General features: G+C 48.1%; 1 protein-coding gene across 1 annotated transcript in view; it reads left to right on the forward strand.

The window, feature by feature from the left end:
- The window catches only part of htr4 (5-hydroxytryptamine receptor 4), a gene marked incomplete at its 3' end in the record, with an annotated part of 142435 nt that extends 128099 nt beyond the window's left edge, over window positions 1-14336 (forward strand). Inside the window, exon 7 of the mRNA XM_083651612.1 lies at window positions 14246-14336. Coding sequence (XP_083507738.1) covers window positions 14246-14336 — 91 coding nt within the window. The remainder of the gene's footprint in view (window positions 1-14245) is intronic.
- Between the last annotated feature and the right edge of the window lie 3513 nt (window positions 14337-17849).

The raw sequence follows: 17849 nt of genomic DNA on the forward strand, positions 1-17849 counted from the left end.
TCATACACAGAGGCAGTTCAAAGTGCTTCACATAAAATGGATGACATAAGAAAAGAAAAGAAAAAGAGGATAAAATAGACATTTCATAACCGCTTTGTCGTTATACTGTAGTTTGGACGCCAAGCATACCCTCTACTGGTACCTTGCATCTTCTGTTGCCACAGCATTGGGTTTGCATAAAATCAGATAGAGGTAATTCAAAGTGCTTCACATAAGATTTGTCGACACAAGAACATAAGAGAATAAAAGAAGAGGATAAAATAGACATTTAAAAGCATCACAACAGAGTAGTTGCAAAAATTAAATAGTTAAAAACTTACAGAGGAATAAAACAAATTTTGTATCTGTCAGCAGTTAAAAGTGACGGTAAACATAACAGTCTTTAGTCTATTTTTAAAAGTAAGTAAAGTTGGGGCAAATCTGAGGTCTTCAGGCAGATTGTTCCAGCTAGCAGAAGCATAGTGGGTGAATGCGGCCTTCCCATGATTTGATTTGATCCTAGGGACAGTTAATAAGCTGGACCCTGCTGACCTAAGAGGTCTAGACGGTTCGTAGCGTGGGAGCAATTCAGCAATGTATTTTGGTTCTAGGCCGTTAAGTGATTTGTAGACTAGTAACAGTATTTTAAAATCTATTCTATGACACACTGGCAACCAGTGTAAGGACTTAAGAACTGGAGTGATATGATCCGCTTTCTTAGTCTTCGTTAGAACTCTAGCAGCAGCATTCTGAATGAGCTGAGTTCTTTTTTGGAGAGACCAGAGAAAAGGCTATTACAGTAGTCTAACCTACTGTAGATGAAGCCGTGAATTAGTTTTTCTAGATCCTGTCTGGACATGTAGCCCCTAATTCTTGTTATATTTTTAAGATGATAAAAAGCAGATTTTCTGATTGACTTAAAGGCACTATGTGTGATTTTTTTGTCCACTAGATGTCGCCATTTCAAACCAAAACAAAGGGGTGTTACCCAAACAATCTCGATCCCACCCACCAGCGCAGAGCACTTCCTGCTTCCCCCGCCTCCCTCCCAAGCAACGGAGAAATAAACAACTATTTTGTGGATAGCCTACCTACTGCAGACGTAAGTACATAAAACAAGCACGAATGCATCTCGGCTATGTCTTTGGCTTGAGTAATGACAAATTTCACATGATAGTCATAAAACTTTAGGTTTAGTCACAATAGTCCACTTGGTAAGACTGTTATTTGTATCATCTGCTAACCGATCAAAATCCATGTAACCTAACCTTTTGCATAGCCTGCCCTATTGCTAAGTACGGTTAGGCAAAACGTTGTCTAAAACTTGTTTGACATAGCTAAATTAGAATGATTTCAATTCAATGTTGGGGACATCGCTAGCTAACCACAGCTGTCTGCAGTGCACTATGTTCCTTTCTTGTTTAAGAATGTTTCGGGAAATGAAAATGTAGCCTATTTAAATAGAATTACCAACAATAACAATCAAGGAAGTTACATGCTTGTAGGCTAGAGAAGAAGAAGAAGAAGCGCGCATGCGCGCACATGTTGTGTTGAACCAACCAACAACCAATACGAATTGTTTAATCTGGCAATAAAGAAATGTGAACTTGACATGCTATTTTTATAGCCTACTCAAAAATGCACCTCCCACTATACAGCAAAGAGAGGAGTCAATGTTTCTTGATATATGCCATTCAGATCAGAATAATTAGTCTAGTCATTAAGTTTGCTGATAATATTCTATCATGTTAAGTCTGTGTCATGTTAACTGGTGTATTCAGAGCAAATAGGGAGATATAGAGCATTATCATCATGCTATATATCTCCCTCTTTGCTCTGAATGAGTGAGAAAAGGAGAAAATACTGAATAATTACATCACAACAGTATCCTAATGTTAATTTAAAATGAGATATTCCTCTAAATATGGCAAAAAAATGTAAAAAAAAAACGTCAAAATTTTTTTCGGCGGGTCCCTTCCTCCCAGCACCCCCTGCTTAAAATGACTTCCAGCGGCCCTGCACACAACAGTAACATAACATACTGTTGATCTATAAGCGTGTGTTGCTTCACATGACCCTGGTCTTACTCACACAACAGTAACATAACATACTGTTGATCTATAAGCGTGTGTTGCTTCACGTGACCCTGGTCTTACTCACACAGCAGTTAAGTAACATACTGTTGATCTGTAAGTGTGAATTGCTTGCCTGAGTGAATGAGCTTATTATAACCATATCAGATCCAATACATTTTATAATCCATTGTTTTTTGCTACACATGATCCTGCTCTCGACTTTTTCAAGCAATTTTAGATGTGTATTCGTCAACTTGGAATTGCTTGCCTGCATAAATCAACATAGTGTATTGAGTGGATTCCACTAAATTCTTGCCTGAAGGAAGTAGCTGAACATAATTATTCAGATTAATTTAACACAAAGTCCATTGGATTGTATATCACACAGGAGAAACAGTTGGTTTGTGGGTGGGTGGGTGGGTGTTTGGTTGCTTGGTTGTGTTCTTATTATTCCAACACATTCAGTACAGATGGATTGAACAATGGTGTGGAAACCATTTACTTATTTCCCATAAGCATATAAAAAATATAATGCTAGAAAAGCAGGGTCCAAAATTTACGTTTTTTTGTCCACCAGCCAAATGGGTTTTGAGCCACTCAATAGATGACCATTGTTTTTGTTTTGGCTAGTGAGTGAAGAAAGTCTACCAGCCACTTGCATATTTTATCAGCATTTGGCTGGTGGCTGCTGCAAATGTTGGACCTGTAGGAACATAAATAAAAATATGATCTAAAGTCACAAGAATATTTTGAGGGTGCTTTGACCTCTCACCTGTGCACAGGAGCTCAGGAGGTAGAGCACCTGAGAATTGGAAGGATCCCGGTTCGAGGCTCGCTCCTCCGGACTGCGTGTGCTTGAGCAAGACACTATTAATGAGCAGTTTGCGCCTTGCATGGCTGCATGTGTCGTAGGTGTGTGAATGTGAGCGTGAATGGGTGAATGTAGATATACTGTAGCGTGCTTTGAGCGCTCATCAGATATAGATCCAGTCCATATAGATCCAGTGCATATAGATCCAGTCCATTTACCATTGGTTGCTCATCATTTTGGTGATCTCTTCTTTTTTTAATCAAGTTTCCAATTCTCCCTGCTCTCCCGGTCGTTGCTCCACCCCCTCTGACGATCTGAGCAGAGTTGTAGCGTAACCGTGTCCTGCAACGGACACCTGGACGCCTGTTTCGTCACGTCCGGGTCAGAGGTCTCTCGACGTGGTTTCCGGTACTTTAGCAGGCATTTCAGATGCTGGATCGCCGCTTTGTGAAAGTGGAACTAATTTATACATCTATATGTGTCAATATGTGGAATTTCATATGAATATGTGCATGGTAACATGTCAAATTACTTTAGGAAAGTGACTTTGATGACAGAAAGCCATAAGACGTGCTTGGGCGACAAGAGTTACTGATCGTTAAAGTTGCTAGCTTGCTAGCTAGCTAACGCTAGTTTTGTCTAAAACACAACAAGGCCAGCATGTGGCAATAATGCAGCAAAATGGGACTCAGCGACCACTACAAGCCACTCTTTGTTGACTATTACTGGCTTGCTAACCACTGGCTTGCTAGTCTCGCTAGCCAGCCTCTCTTCCTTTCCGTCAGAGAGAGAGGCTGGCTAGCGAGACTACTGGCTTGCTAACCAGCAGAGCCGCAGAGTGAGCTGTCCGTAACAGGACAAGAGCAGCTTTCAGTTAAGACGCCAGCGGTAGCGTCCGTTCCCCGACTCTGGTAAATCAAAGACACAACTAAAAGAAATTATTTCAACGGTATGTTGCTAGAAAGAAGTTCGGCTTAACGTTTTCGCCGTTAAACTACACAGAAACATGGCATGATCATTGTAGCAGTGTTTGAAGCACAATTTTAACAGGAGTTTTGTAAAAATATTGTCCGTTGCAGGACACGCTTCCGTTAAACTAGCACATGCTTCCTCTGATACATGTGCAGTCGCCAGTTGCTTCTTTTCACTTGACATAATTTCGGTGATCGAAGAAGCGTATTGTAGCGTTCCTGATACTTCACGAGGCAGAGGCTTCTTGCTGGTACAGGTTCTTTATTCACAGTTATTCATATTCACAACTCTCCGCTGTTGTCATGCTCATAGATAGCAGCTTCCCCTTAGGCAGTGCGCGGAGACTGATGCGCATGCTCAGTCTCCGTCAGGAAGTGGTCCCACAGCATAGTGCTCCCCCACATAACACTCCCCCACACAGTTCCTATCTGTAGTGGAGACACTACCATTGCTCACCACTATGTGTGTACTGCTGATTCGCTACATACTCCCCGCCCAACAATAAGGTCAACGCCCACGTTGACACCACATCACACCTCCCCTGTACCAACACTCCCAGCATCTTTTTTTTCTTTTTAACAGTTCTTTGTTTTTTAACCACATTTTTATGTTTCCATCTCAGGCTTTTCCCACGTCTCCTCCCCACAATATCTCATGCCATACACATCATTCACTTTCCATTATAACACTTCCAACCACCATCTCCTCCTTTTTTTTTTTTTTTTTTTTTTTTTTTTTGTAGTACAACTCGAAGTTGCTCAAATGTCCTGGAGCCCTTGGCTCTCTCCGTGGCCGTGTTAGTCTCTGTGAATCTGCCGGTGGGCCTGACCCCACCTGCAGTGTCTCTGGTGCTTCAAGTCTCTGAGTGGGGCCCGCCCGGTCATGGCCGGACGCCCCTCTCTGTGGAAACAGATTCCTTCTTTCACTCTGTCTAAGTGAAACCGCTGGGCGGCCGAGATCTGGGGGAAGGGTGCACCCCCCCCGGTATGGGGCCAACCTGTCTCTGTGGAGTACCTTCTTGCCACCAAGTGGCATCTGCACTCGGTACACCACCTCCCCCATTCTCTCCATCACCCTGCATGGGCCTGTCCAGTGACAGTCCAGTTTAGGGCTACGCCCTTTTTTTCTCCGGGGTGTGTACACCCACACCAACTCCCCCCCCTGGAAATGGTTTCCCTTTGCCCTCACATCATAGTTCCTTTTTTGTCTCATGCCCGCTTTCTCTAGCTGGTCCCGAGCGAAGTTGTGAGCGGACTCTAATCGATCTTGTAGCCTCCTGGCGTACTCTCTCCCCGGGGGAGCGTCCAGTGCATCCGGTGGCTTGCCGAACGCCATTTCTGCTGGTGTCCGCAGTTCTCGACCTAACATGAGCAGGGCGGGTGTGCAGGAGGTGGACTCGTGTGTTGCGGATCTGTAGGCCATGAGGATAAGAGGCAGGTGCGTGTCCCAGTCCCTCTGGTGCTCCTCCGTGAGGATGGCCAACTGCTTTTTCAGTGTCCTATTGAATCTTTCTACTAGGCCATCGCTCTGGGGGTGCAATGCTGTGGTCCGTGTCTTTCTAATGTTCAGTTTCTCGCACATGGTGGCGAACACCCGTGACTCGAAGTTTCTTCCTTGGTCACTGTGTAGGGTCTCTGGTGCTCCGAACCTACTGAACATGCCTGTGACTAGTGCGTCGACCACCGTCCCCGCCTCCTGGTCGGGCAGCGCGTATGCCTCTGGCCATTTTGTAAAGTAGTCCATAGCTACTAGGACGTATCGATTTCCACTCTCTGAGCGTGGAAACGGCCCCATCACGTCTACCCCTACCCTCTCCATGGGGGCTCCTGCTGCTAGCTGTTGGAGCGGGGCGCGAGACTGGTCTAATGGCCCTTTGTACGCCGCGCAGAGGTCGCAGCGCCGACAGAAGTCCTGTACGTCTCTCCTCATCCTCCCCCAATAAAAGCCTTGTCTGATGCGACGGAGGGTTTTGCTCACCCCAAAGTGGCCCGCCCCTACTGTCCCATGGCAGCTCCTGCACACCTCATCTCTCAGTGTCGTTGGCACTACTTTTCGCCACTTGTTTTCTCCCGTTGCTGGCTCTTTCCAGCACTTCATCAGCACTCCACTGTTCAATCTCAGGGTGTCAAACCCTGCCCACAGCCCTTTGGTTGTGTCGGTGGCCCCCGCCACCTCCTCCCATTGCGGCTTCTGGCCCGCTTCTACCCACTGCAGCACTGGTGACAGCTCCCTGTCGTTTTCCTGGTGGCCCTTCCAATCTGCTGCTTCTGCCATCCGCAGTGTCTTGCACACTGGCCCATCTCCCGTGTGGTTAGGGCAGACTCTAGCGTCTTCTTGGAGCTCCCTCTCTCTCCCCTCTCTCTTCTCACAGTACACACACCCCCTTTCCGCGCAGGGTCGTCGTGACAGGGCATCTGCATTTACGTGGTGTCTCCCTGCTCTGTGCTCTATGGTGAAGTTATAGTCCGCCATTCTCTCTAACCAGCGGCACACCTGTCCCTCCGGCTCCCGGAAGGACCATAACCACTGCAGCGCTGAGTGGTCGGTCCGTATGGTGAACTGAGGCTGTCCCAGGAGGTAGTATCTAAAGTGTCTCAGTGCTTCTACGACTGCTAGGAGCTCCCGGCGTGTGACGCAGTAGTTTCTTTCTGTCTTATCAAACGTCTTACTGAAATACCCCACCACCTGCTCCCCCTCCGGCCCTGCCTGGGACAGCACGGCCCCCATACCTCCATTGCTGGCATCAGTGTCTAGTAGGAATGGCAGTGCGGGGTCTGGTGCTCTAAGCACGGGGGTCTCGGTCAGCGCTTTCTTGAGGGTTTCGAACGCTAGGTGGCATTTTGCTGTCCAGTCGAAGTCTGTGTTCTTTTCTTTAAGCCGGAACAGTGGCTCTGCGATGTCAGAAAATCCTTTTACAAACTTCCTGTAGTAGGATGCTAACCCTACGAAGCTCTCGAGTTCACTTTTGTCTCTGGGGGTGGGCCATTCTGAGACTGCCCGTGTTTTTTCCTCTAGAGTGCGGATGCCCCCCTCGCCGATGCCATGTCCCAAGAACTCTACCCTCTTCTTCAGGAAGTGGCACTTATCTGGGTGTAGCTTTAGACCCGCCGCTGCTATTTTCTGTAGGACCTTTCGTAATGCTCCCACCGCTGCCTGAAACGAGCCCCCGTGTGTCAAGATGTCATCTAAGTATACGACGCATTCTGTTTGGGGAATGTCCCCCAGCAGTTTCTCCATTAACCGCTCGAACGTTGCGGGTGCGTTACACAACTGAGTACTCGAAACTGCCACAGTCCTCTCTCGGTGCGGAAGGCGGTCTTTGGCTTGGCATCGTCGCAGAGGGGCACCTGCCAGTACCCACTGCGGAGGTCTAGGGAGGAGAACCAGGCTGACTCCCCCACTATGTCTAGTAGCTCCTCGATGACGGGCATCGGGTACGCGTCTTTTTTTGTCACTTTGTTCAACCCTCTATAGTCTACGCAAAATCGCATCTTTGCGCTATTTTTCTTTTTTACCAACACTACTCCCGATGCCCATGGGCTCTCTGACGGCTCGATGATCCCTGCCCTCAGCATGTTTTCTACAGCTTCGTTCGCTATATCTCTTCTTGCTGCTGGAATTCGACGGGGATATGATCTGATGGGCCGCGCCCCTTCAGTGTCTATTTGGTGTTCTACCAGGTGAGTGCAGCCTAGTTCATCGTCCGTCATCGCGAAAATGTCTTTGTACTCTTCTAGTACTCTCCACAGTTCGTCGCTCTGTTGTGGTTCTAACCCCTCGCTCTGACGTTGGTGTAGTGTCCTGAGCATTTCTAACCTCTCTCTCTCTCCCTCTGCCTGTTGCATTGGCTGAGGGCAAGTGTTTGGAGGTGGGCTAGGGGCGTGGTTTTGGGGGGGGGCTGGGTCTGCTAGGTGGGGTTCATGCTCTACGGTGACGCGGTACACGGTGATGTTGTTAACGTTAGGCCGTTCCCTTGGAACGGTGGGCGGGTGGCTCATTTGGACTACCGTTCCTTCTGCAAATGTCAATGTGCTTCTTCCTAGGTCTACTGTGCATTTGTTCATCGTTAACTCATTGAGTGCCAGCCACTTTTGGAGAACGGACGCTCCCAGTGCCAGAGTTTTCAGAGCGTTTTCAGTGATTTCTCGAGGCCCACAGAATATTGTGTGATATTACTATGTAAACACCGAACACGCAAAAAGAACAAGGAGACTCTATTGTATCATCAGCAAAAAAAAGTTTATTGATACCATTTTCCGTTCTTTAGTTATGAGCCGGAGAAGATAGGTTGTTTTCAGCGTTTTCAGGCATTTCAAATTATAAGCTGAGATATTCAGCCTTTTGTGAAATGCAGCATTTCAAGCACATTCACTGACTCTAGATACGGTAATATTTTCTGATGTAGTGATGTGGTGTAGTTGTGTCCTGCCCTGCGTGCCCCACCCCCCCTCCCCTTCCTCAGCTGAAAACTCCTCCCCACACTAGTAACACACAGCCTCGCACCAAGCGTCTCTAGGAAGCCTGGGAAGCGCCGCCTCCCAGGCAGCGCAACATGGAGAAGCCACACGCGGACTGCAGTGAAAGGTTTGGCTTTTCAGTGTCGCGCTGCTGCTTTTCTAGCGGCTAATCATGTGGAGAAACTATGCTGACAGACAGACAGAGGCAGAAGGACTCAGTTGTGTGCGCGGATTGACTGTGTTCGCACGCACCGTCAGTTGCAGCCAGAACAATCTACATGGCTCTGGATTGCAGCATGAGCGGGTTCTCTTTCATCAAGGCTAATTCAGGCTGTGTATTCCTGACATTTCTGTAATCTGGAGAGCACTGTCGCCACCTAAGGGTTCTGTAAAATAGGTTATAGACCTCCAATAGCTACTATAGTTGTACAGGAGCTGCGGAAGGCTTTGATCGACGTCCCACCGTCAAAAAACGCATTGGACGTCGAAGGACGTCCGTGGCACTCTACGTCACTATTTAATTGGACGTCGAAGGACGTCCATGGCATTCAATGAGTTAAGTAGTCTTCCCCCAGGATGCAAGGCCCCGCCATTTCTACCACCCACACCGGAAAGTCCACTGTCTGTCCCCCCACTGTTATCATTACGTGTCCCCTCCCCCTCATTGGCATTAACTCACCGGACACTGTTCTTAGCAGCTGTGCTGCTGGCTGCTCCAGGCGCATCCCCTCGGGCATCATGTTGACGTTCACCAGCGTCGCCGTACACCCCGTGTCCACCAGGGCGGCGCAGTATCTCCCCTGTAGGTAGGCTGGAACATGGCAGCCGTTCATCGCGCGCGGCCCGCTCTGCATGTTGACAGCTCCGGCGATGTCGTCTACTTCGGGGCACGGCGGAGCCCCACCTCTCTGTTGCTGTCGGTGGGCTCCCTCCTGCGACGCTGTGGCTACGGGGACTGTGGCATCGTAGACCCGTCTCGCCCCATCTGGACGGGCCCCGTACCGTTTCCCTGGTTCCACGTTCTCCGGCGGCAGTCTGCTTCCCGATGACCGGGACGCCCACATCCCCAGCAGATCATGCTCCCTCTAGCCCAGCTGTTGTTCCGCTGGGTGGGCTGTCGAGCGGGGTTGGGCTGCAGGGTCGCTCTGCGGAGCAGTTGTTCTTTGAGCTGTTGTACTGACTCGGACAGTTCTTTCACCATGTTGCCTTGTTCTGCCAAAGCCGTCTTCCACGCTGGCTCTTCTTGTATCGGGCTTTCCGCTGCCATTCTCACTACGGGGACAGCTCTCCCCTCTTCGCTGTTCATGGCCCAGCCCTCTACTGTCTCTCTTTCAAACGCCAGCTCTAGCGCTATTTCTAGTGTCTTTGGCCGTTGCAGCATTACTTGCTCTCGTAGCCCTCGCGGCGCGATAGCCTGGACGAAGTAGTTTCGGGCTAGCTCGTCCAGTGCTTCTGGCGGCAGCCGGCTGTATACACGCCGGCTGAGGATCTCAATGTCTGTGGCTAGCGCCCGCAGCGACTCCCCTGGTCGTCTACGCCTGTTACACAGTTCTGCGACCATAATGCCTTCTTCTTTGCATCGTCCGAAACGCCTCCTCAGGGCCGCCATCACCACGTCTAAGTCTTTGGTATCTGCCATTGCTGCTACACATGTTATAGCTTCACCCTCGAGTGACATTACCAGATGACTGGCTCTCTCTCCCCTCGACCAGCCATTCATTTCCGCTGCTACGTTGAACATTGTGCAATATGGCTCCCATTCGCCTTTACCGTTGAATTTTGGCGGGGTGATTTCCTTTCTTCCTCGCCGCCCGCCGTCCTTCGTCTCCTCGACCCGTGTCCCGTCTTTGTCTCCGGTTCTCCGGCTAGCTTCACCGGGCTGTGGCACAGCCTCCATGGCTACAGCGGTGTTGTCAACCCGCTCGATCTTCACTCTCACCGGCCTCGGCTCTTCCGCTCCTTCTCCCGCCTCGCTAGCTTGCCTGCTAGCTCCCTTGGGCTGCGGGTTAGCTTCCGTGGCTACGGTGCTAGCTCTGTCTGGCTCGGATTTTATTTTCACCAACCCCAGGCTTTCTGTTGTTTTTCTTTCTTGGATCCCTGTGGTAGCAGCTGCGTCTACCCAGACATCATCCTCCTCGGCCGGCTGGTAGTCTACCGCGTCTACCCAGACATCATCCTCCTCGGCCGGCTGGTAGTCTGCCCCGGCTCTCGCCTCTCCCGCCTCTCTCTTGAGTCTTTGCTTCTCTCTCTTCAGGAACTTGTTAACCATCTTGCCGATTCTGGAGGTAATTCACCGTTTTAAACTTCTGACGCCAATGTAGCGTTCCTGATACTTCACGAGGCAGAGGCTTCTTGCTGGTACAGGTTCTTTATTCACAGTTATTCATATTCACAACTCTCCGCTGTTCTCATGCTCATAGATAGCAGCTTCCCCTTAGGCAGTGCGCGGAGACTGATGCGCATGCTCAGTCTCCGTCAGGAAGTGGTCCCACAGCATAGTGCTCCCCCACATAACACTCCCCCACACAGTTCCTATCTGTAGTGGAGACACTACCATTGCTCACCACTATGTGTGTACTGCTGATTCGCTACAGTATTCTGATGTTGCACTCAATATGTTGCTCTGGATCTTCAGTTAAATGACTAAAATGGTGTTCTTACATTCAACGTATGCACATTTGGATTTTCAACAGATCCAATAACCATGAATCCAACCATGATGGGTAAAGCACTAAAGCAGAGCACATTAAAAGCCTTTTAGACAGTCAGGTTACCGTCTCTGTCTCGTCTATCTGGATTTTATTATGTGTCCTTCCAGTCCCGTTAATGCCCTATATGGAAGTCAAACAGCGGTCAGCTTTGACAACTTCTCTCCATCACCCTCCTGCACCAAGGCTCCTGATGGCTTTTCCAGTAAAGGGACATTGGGAGATGTTGAGAAATGACTCACTTTCGGTCAGGGGAATGTTATGAGGATTTGACTAAGTGGATTATCGCTTTACAATGAGGTTCCACATTTTAACTGTTTGGCGATGAATAGGCTCGAGAGACAGCGCGCCGGGGCTAATGTTGTGATGTGGCAGGTTTCTCTTGCACTGCGAAAAACATCCATCTCAAGTCATCTGGTGTCAGCATCCATCTCAAGTCATCTAGTGTCAACATCCATCTCAAGTCATCTAGTGTCAACAGGCCACGAGACTCCTTAACATACTGTGGGGACTCTGATTCAAGCCAGGAGACAAAAGCAGGTTTAAACGCAATAAGCGTTGTTTTATTCAAAGAAAATAAGGTTCCTCCCTTCTGCGGCTCACGTAGTGGTGTTCTCCCCACCACGTAGCCAGGGCTCAGTTCCTCTGTGCTAATTTCTCCAGTAACGTGCCTGTGGACGAGAGGAGAGAGGCTTGGTCAGGCAACATCAAATCACGACATGAGTATGTTTAAGGAGAGGATTGGGAAATGGACTTACCGCCCGACAGCAAGGAGCGCTTCCTTCTGGAGGAAAACCGGCCACACAGTGAGGTTCAGAGCGGCGTCTGTTTTCTATGGCCCCTAATTGTGGGATCCGTTCCAGCCGTGCGCTCTGCTCCCAAACGTGCCCGGCTGCTAGCGGTCCCACTGATTCATCATATAATTGGGGACATACCTATTACTGATGGCGGCCTAGACATCGTTTCTGTCGGGATTCCCCGGCTCTGACGTCACTGTGGTGGCTGGTTGTCCTCCCGCTCTCACCTGTCAGGGGGTAGGTTGCCAAGACTCCACAATACACAAATAGTGTAGTAGCTGTACTGTACCGTACTGTAGCTGCTACCATTACGTATGTCTAATGTTTAATTGTATGTTTAATAAGGAATATGCTATTTGCACCTGTATGTCAAATACGTCGAATTTAAAATGTTTAAGCACGTCTAATGTATGCACATGACATGTGCACCTATGTGCAGTGAATATCTCTCAGACTTGTCCTATCACTATACTGTCTTATTGCTTGTTGTGTCTTTTGTTGTTTTTGCACTCATATGCCCTGTTATATTTGTACTATGTTGTAAACGGAGTCCACAGCACAAGAATTTCACACGTGATACTTGTACCATCGAGTGACAATAAAAATCTTGAATCTTGAATCTTGAAACCTGCTCCATCTCCTAAAGAAATGTTTGTAAAGATCACTTGTGTTGATGTCTCCTGTCAGAAGTTCAAAGGAACGGGCTGGGAAGTGTCTTGAGTCTTGACACTGACTACTGACTAGAGTTTTGTGATAGAATACACTAACTGGGTTGTAATTTGGAACATTAAAAAATAAAATGGCTGCAGGATTAATGTAGGATAGATGCAGGATAAAACATGTTGGCTGTAACCAGTAAAATAAATGATCCGCCCCTTAGCACTATAATATATTTGGGGGTTGATTGGTCAATACCAATGATTCAATGATGAGTTCACCAGGTGCAGATTTCTGGTTTTCAAATCTTGCTTTCTGGCCCAAAGGCACAGCAGTATTATTATTCCAGTACTTAGCATGGTGATATATGACCTCTTCACTTTCTGTTGGATCTCTGCTCTCAGAAGGCCACTCAGACAGAGAAGATCTCCGCCAAGGCCAATATTGCTTGTTGTTTGTGAGGCTTGTTCGTGAATCGGATCTGGTTCCGCGGCGAAATGTAATGGGTTCTTCATTGGCCCGTGCTGCACCCTTCCACCAAGTTGAATGAAAATCGGGCTAGTAGTTTTTCCATAATCCTGCTGACAAACAGACAAACAAACGGCACCAAAGTCATATCCTCCTTGGTGGAGGTAATGAACTAGATTTGTGTCCCAATGTCTGCTGCAAACCAAATTTCCTTCGGGATACTAATAAAGTTGAAGTTTTGAAGTTTAGATGAATCCCCTTTAGTTCCTGTCAACGGCATGGTGACTCAGTGGTTATCACTGTTCCCTCACAGCAAGAAGGTCCCGGGTTTGAACCCCGGTCCCTCCCAGGTCCTTTCTGTGTGGAGTTTGCATGTTCTCCCCGTGTTCGTGTGTGTTTCCTCCCACCGTCAAAGACATGTATGTTAGGGTTAATACTCCTGTCAAAGACATAATGTGAGGGTTAATACTCCAAAGACATGCTAGGTTTAATACTCCTGCCAAATGCATGTATGTTAGGGTTAATACTCCTGTCAAAGACATGTATGTTAGGGTTAATACTCCTGTCAAAGACATAATGTGAGGGTTAATACTCCAAAGACATGCTAGGTTTAATACTCCTGCCAAATGCATGTATGTTAGGGTTAATACTCCTGTCAAAGACATGTATGTTAGGGTTAATACTCCTGTCAAAGACATGTATGTTAGGGTTAATACTCCTGTCAAAGACATGTATGTTAGGGTTAATACTCCTGTCAAAGACATGTATGTTAGGGTTAATACTCCTGTCAAAGACATGTATGTTAGGGTTAATACTCCTGTCAAAGACATGTATGTTAGGGTTAATACTCCTTTCAAAGACATGTATGTTAGGGTTAATATTCCTGAGTTAACATGATGGTACACACGCATGCAGCGGCTTGGCTCTCCCTGTAGTGACATAACTCTGTTATACAACTTTAATGACAATAAAGGCATTCTTGCCTTATTCAGGAAATGTGACTTGATTGTGTCAATTACAGGCCACCGTAGCTCAAGGGGAGGAGTAGAATTTGTTTGGGGAGGGATTTACTAGAGAGACTTGTGTAGGAGGAAATATGTTCGATCCATGTTGTTATTCCTAACTGGTCACTGATAAAGGTCATAGAGGTCATACATAAAGGTCATACAAAAATGACCCTTTAAATTATAATCTTTCTTCCCTTTCTTCTCCCCTTTCTCCCTGTCTCTCTCTCTCTCGTTGTCCCTGTCTGTCTCTCTGTCTTTCTCCCTGTCTCTCTGTCTTTGTCCCTGTCTGTCTCTCTCTCCCTGTCCTGTCTTAGGTATTGCGTCCTTCACAACGGGAACCACGTGGAGCAGCCAGAGAAAAAGTCTCTGCACAACGAAACAGAGTCCCTCGAGTCCTGCCTCTGACCTCCGCCAGTCGACTCCTCCGCCACATCTTCCACACCCACCAAGCGAGCGCTGGACCCCTCCACCACCACAGCCTGCCTGCCTGCCTCCGGCGCCGCCTGGGCGTCCACAGCCTGGTTCTCTGGACCTACAGATCCCGTGGTTATCTCCAAACCAGAGCCAAGACACGAGTGGGTGGTTATCTCCAAACCAGAGCCAAGACACGGCTGGGTGGGGCCTGGACGAGGAACTACAGTACATGTCGCTCGGTCTGGGTGTGGGTTCGAAGCTCGGCCGAGACTTGAGAGTGGCAAAAGGCGGCAGGGAGCTGGTGGACTGGAGCAAAAACCAGTTATCTGTCTCTCTGTCACACAACACCACAAACCCACAGACACCGAACCTGAGCCAGAATCTGGCCCGTGGGTCCTTCTCTCTTTCAGTTGAAGTCTAAGTTATTCTTTTGGAGGCTTTGATGGGAGCATTGGGGATACCAGAGTGTAGCAGAAGTCTCTGTTAACGCTCACAGCCCCGAACCAGATGTGGTCGCTGACTGTTGGGGAGCCCTGGACGTGAATGATGTTGCCAAAGCTATTTGATATTCTGTCCCGTGGACTTGTTTTGATGATTACATGATGCTCCCTGTTGTTTTCAGATGTACAAAACAAGGAAGGTCAACTATTGATTTCATTTGAGAGAAAACAATGAGTGTAATAATTTGGCCAAAACAAAAACAAAAACAAACTTTTTGAATAAGCTTTATTGATCAAAGTAGGCAGTGTTTGATGCACACATACTGTACATACATCCACACAGATACACCTGCTGATCTCCCAGGGCTGGACTTTGAACCTTTCTCTAAATGGATCTGTTTGATTTTCTAAACTCTCTCCAACACTAAATCACAAGCTACCCTCTCCTTCCTTCCCAGCTTTGGTTAATCCTCAACTGTCCAAGTGCATTACGACAGTGGCTGCTAACATTATGGCACAATTCGTCATTCTATGCGGCTCGGTCAGTGAGTTTTACGGTGCTTTTTGTGGACGATTGCTTTCGTTCCGTTCCGTGTGTTGTCTATGTTGTTCGGTATGGTTGCCGTTCACATTCGCTAGTGTTTCGCCCCCCGGGCACGCCAAAGCATTCCCCAGACCACCTTTTCAAGTGGACCCTGCACGGCGGGCCCAGCGCCACGGGGGGGCTTGTGGGGGCTTTGCCTTCTCAGTTGTATTTCTCTTCTAGTTCTCGCGGTGCGTCATTGCTGTCTTTCAAAGGCTGCTACACTCGGAGTGTAGCGGCTTCATTTTTAAAGCTAGAGTGAAAGTCCTGGGTTCATATGAAACTACAAAACCTAGTGAATCCATTGGTAGCTATATTATGATGCTACCTTGTCGAGGAAGGAGGTGCAACAACGCTCCAAAGCTAGGCAAATATTTAGCGTTGAATTTTTGTTTTTGCCATGGCCATTTTCAAATTGCCCCCTCACCATTTTTAACTGCCCCCCCGGGCCTGCTGCACGGCACGCTGTTCCGCGCCCGGGCACGGAACGTAACGTTCACACTCATGAAACGAAGCGCACCTGCAGGGTCAATTTGGGGGACAAGTGTGCTCGCCCCCCCCCCCCCCCCCCCCCCCCCAGGTCCCCAGTGAGAAAACACCCTTAAAGGAGCGCCATGCAATAACAAAGCTGACCATGAATGATTCAAGAGGTGCCGTGGGGATGTTGGAGCAATATGTGCACATGTGTGTGTTATATATATATACTTATATATATATATATATATATATGTGCACATGTTATATTAGTCTGTCACTTTCTACTCATATACTTTTATTCATTTACATTCATGGAAGCGTATGAACACAGAGGCTGTCCTTGAGATGAAATAGCTCAACACAAACGCCAATTGTTTACCTGACGCCCGTAATGCAAAACACATTTCTCCACTCAGTTCATTTCTTCCCATGCAAACGCTATCTCCCTCTGACGTAACGCACCAAACGCTATCTCCCTCTGATGTAACGCACCAAACGCTATCTCCCTCTGACGTAACGCACCAAACGCTATCTCCCTCTGACGTAACGCACCAAACGCTATCTCCCTCTGATGTAATGCACCAAACACTATCTCCCTCTGATGTAATGCACCAAACGCTATCTCCCTCTGATGTAACGCACCAAACGCTATCTCCCTCTGATGTAATGCACCAAACGCTATCTCCCTCTGATGTAACGCATCAAACGCTATCTCCCTCTGATGTAATGCACCAAACGCTATCTCCCTCTGACGTAATGCACCAAACGCTATCTCCCTCTGACGTAATGCACCAAACACTATCTCCCTCTGATGTAACGCATCAAACGCTATCTCCCTCTGATGTAACGCATCAAACACTATCTCCCTCTGACGTAATGCACCAAACACTATCTCCCTCTGATGTAATGCACCAAACGCTATCTCCCTCTGACGTAATGCACCAAACACTATCTCCCTCTGATGTAACGCATCAAACGCTATCTCCCTCTGATGTAACGCATCAAACGCTATCTCCCTCTGATGTAACGCACCAAACGCTATCTCCCTCTGACGTAATGCACCAAACACTATCTCCCTCTGATGTAACGCACCAAACGTTATCTCCCTTTGATGTAATGCACCAAACACTATCTCCCTCTGACGTAATGCACCAAACGCCAGAGTCCTGCGCGGGTCTGATTTTCAAGACCCGGTTCCGCCCGGCCCCGCGACATGCAGTACCGACCCCGCTCCGTGAACCCGCTCATATGATCAGTCAGTACCGCAACCCACCCCGCCCCGCAGACATGAGACCCGCGCCCCGCTCCGCTTCCGCATTTATACATTTCTTTGAAGTGAACATAACCAAAGTAACTGCGATCGTTTCACAATTAACACAGGAAGCGAATAGCGGTCTTTTCTGGCCGAGTCACTGACGAGAGCCAACAACGGTGGTCGGTGCAGTCGGACTGGGCAGGCATTGCATAACGTTATTTACAATTAAGCACATTGACGGTGTTTTGTCACTGGTGCCAGTGCCAGCAGGCCAGCCAGGGCCAGGCAGCAGCTAAAGGAAACATGCTAGCCTTGCTGGCGCTAGCTGTCATGCAATGCAACAAGCTAGCTAGCATAGGTCTAGGTCTAAGATACTGAACGAAATGTACTAACGCTACTGAAATGAAGTCAGTCAGTGACCTACCTGTCTCTTGTGCCTGCCCTGCCCTGAGTGACGACCTGACCACTGACCCCCCCCTCCAATAAACAAGCCAATACTGCCACTTAGCCGCCAGGATTTGCAACTGCAGTATTTTCTCTGAGTCTGACTGATTGTGACAAAGACGTCAGGTCGTCAGACTCAGACAAAACAAGTTACACACAGACTGAATTATTATCGTTATATAAAAAGTAAATAAAAATACATATATTATACAACACCCGCGACCCGGGCCGCATGTTGTTTATTCTACCCAGATCCGAGCCCGCAAATAAAATGAAGACAAAATAACACCCGCCCCCCGCATTCT

This window comes from Poromitra crassiceps (genome assembly GCF_964638095.1).
Source record: "Poromitra crassiceps genome assembly, chromosome: 15".
In the NCBI taxonomy this organism is placed as follows: Eukaryota; Metazoa; Chordata; class Actinopteri; order Beryciformes; family Melamphaidae; genus Poromitra; species Poromitra crassiceps.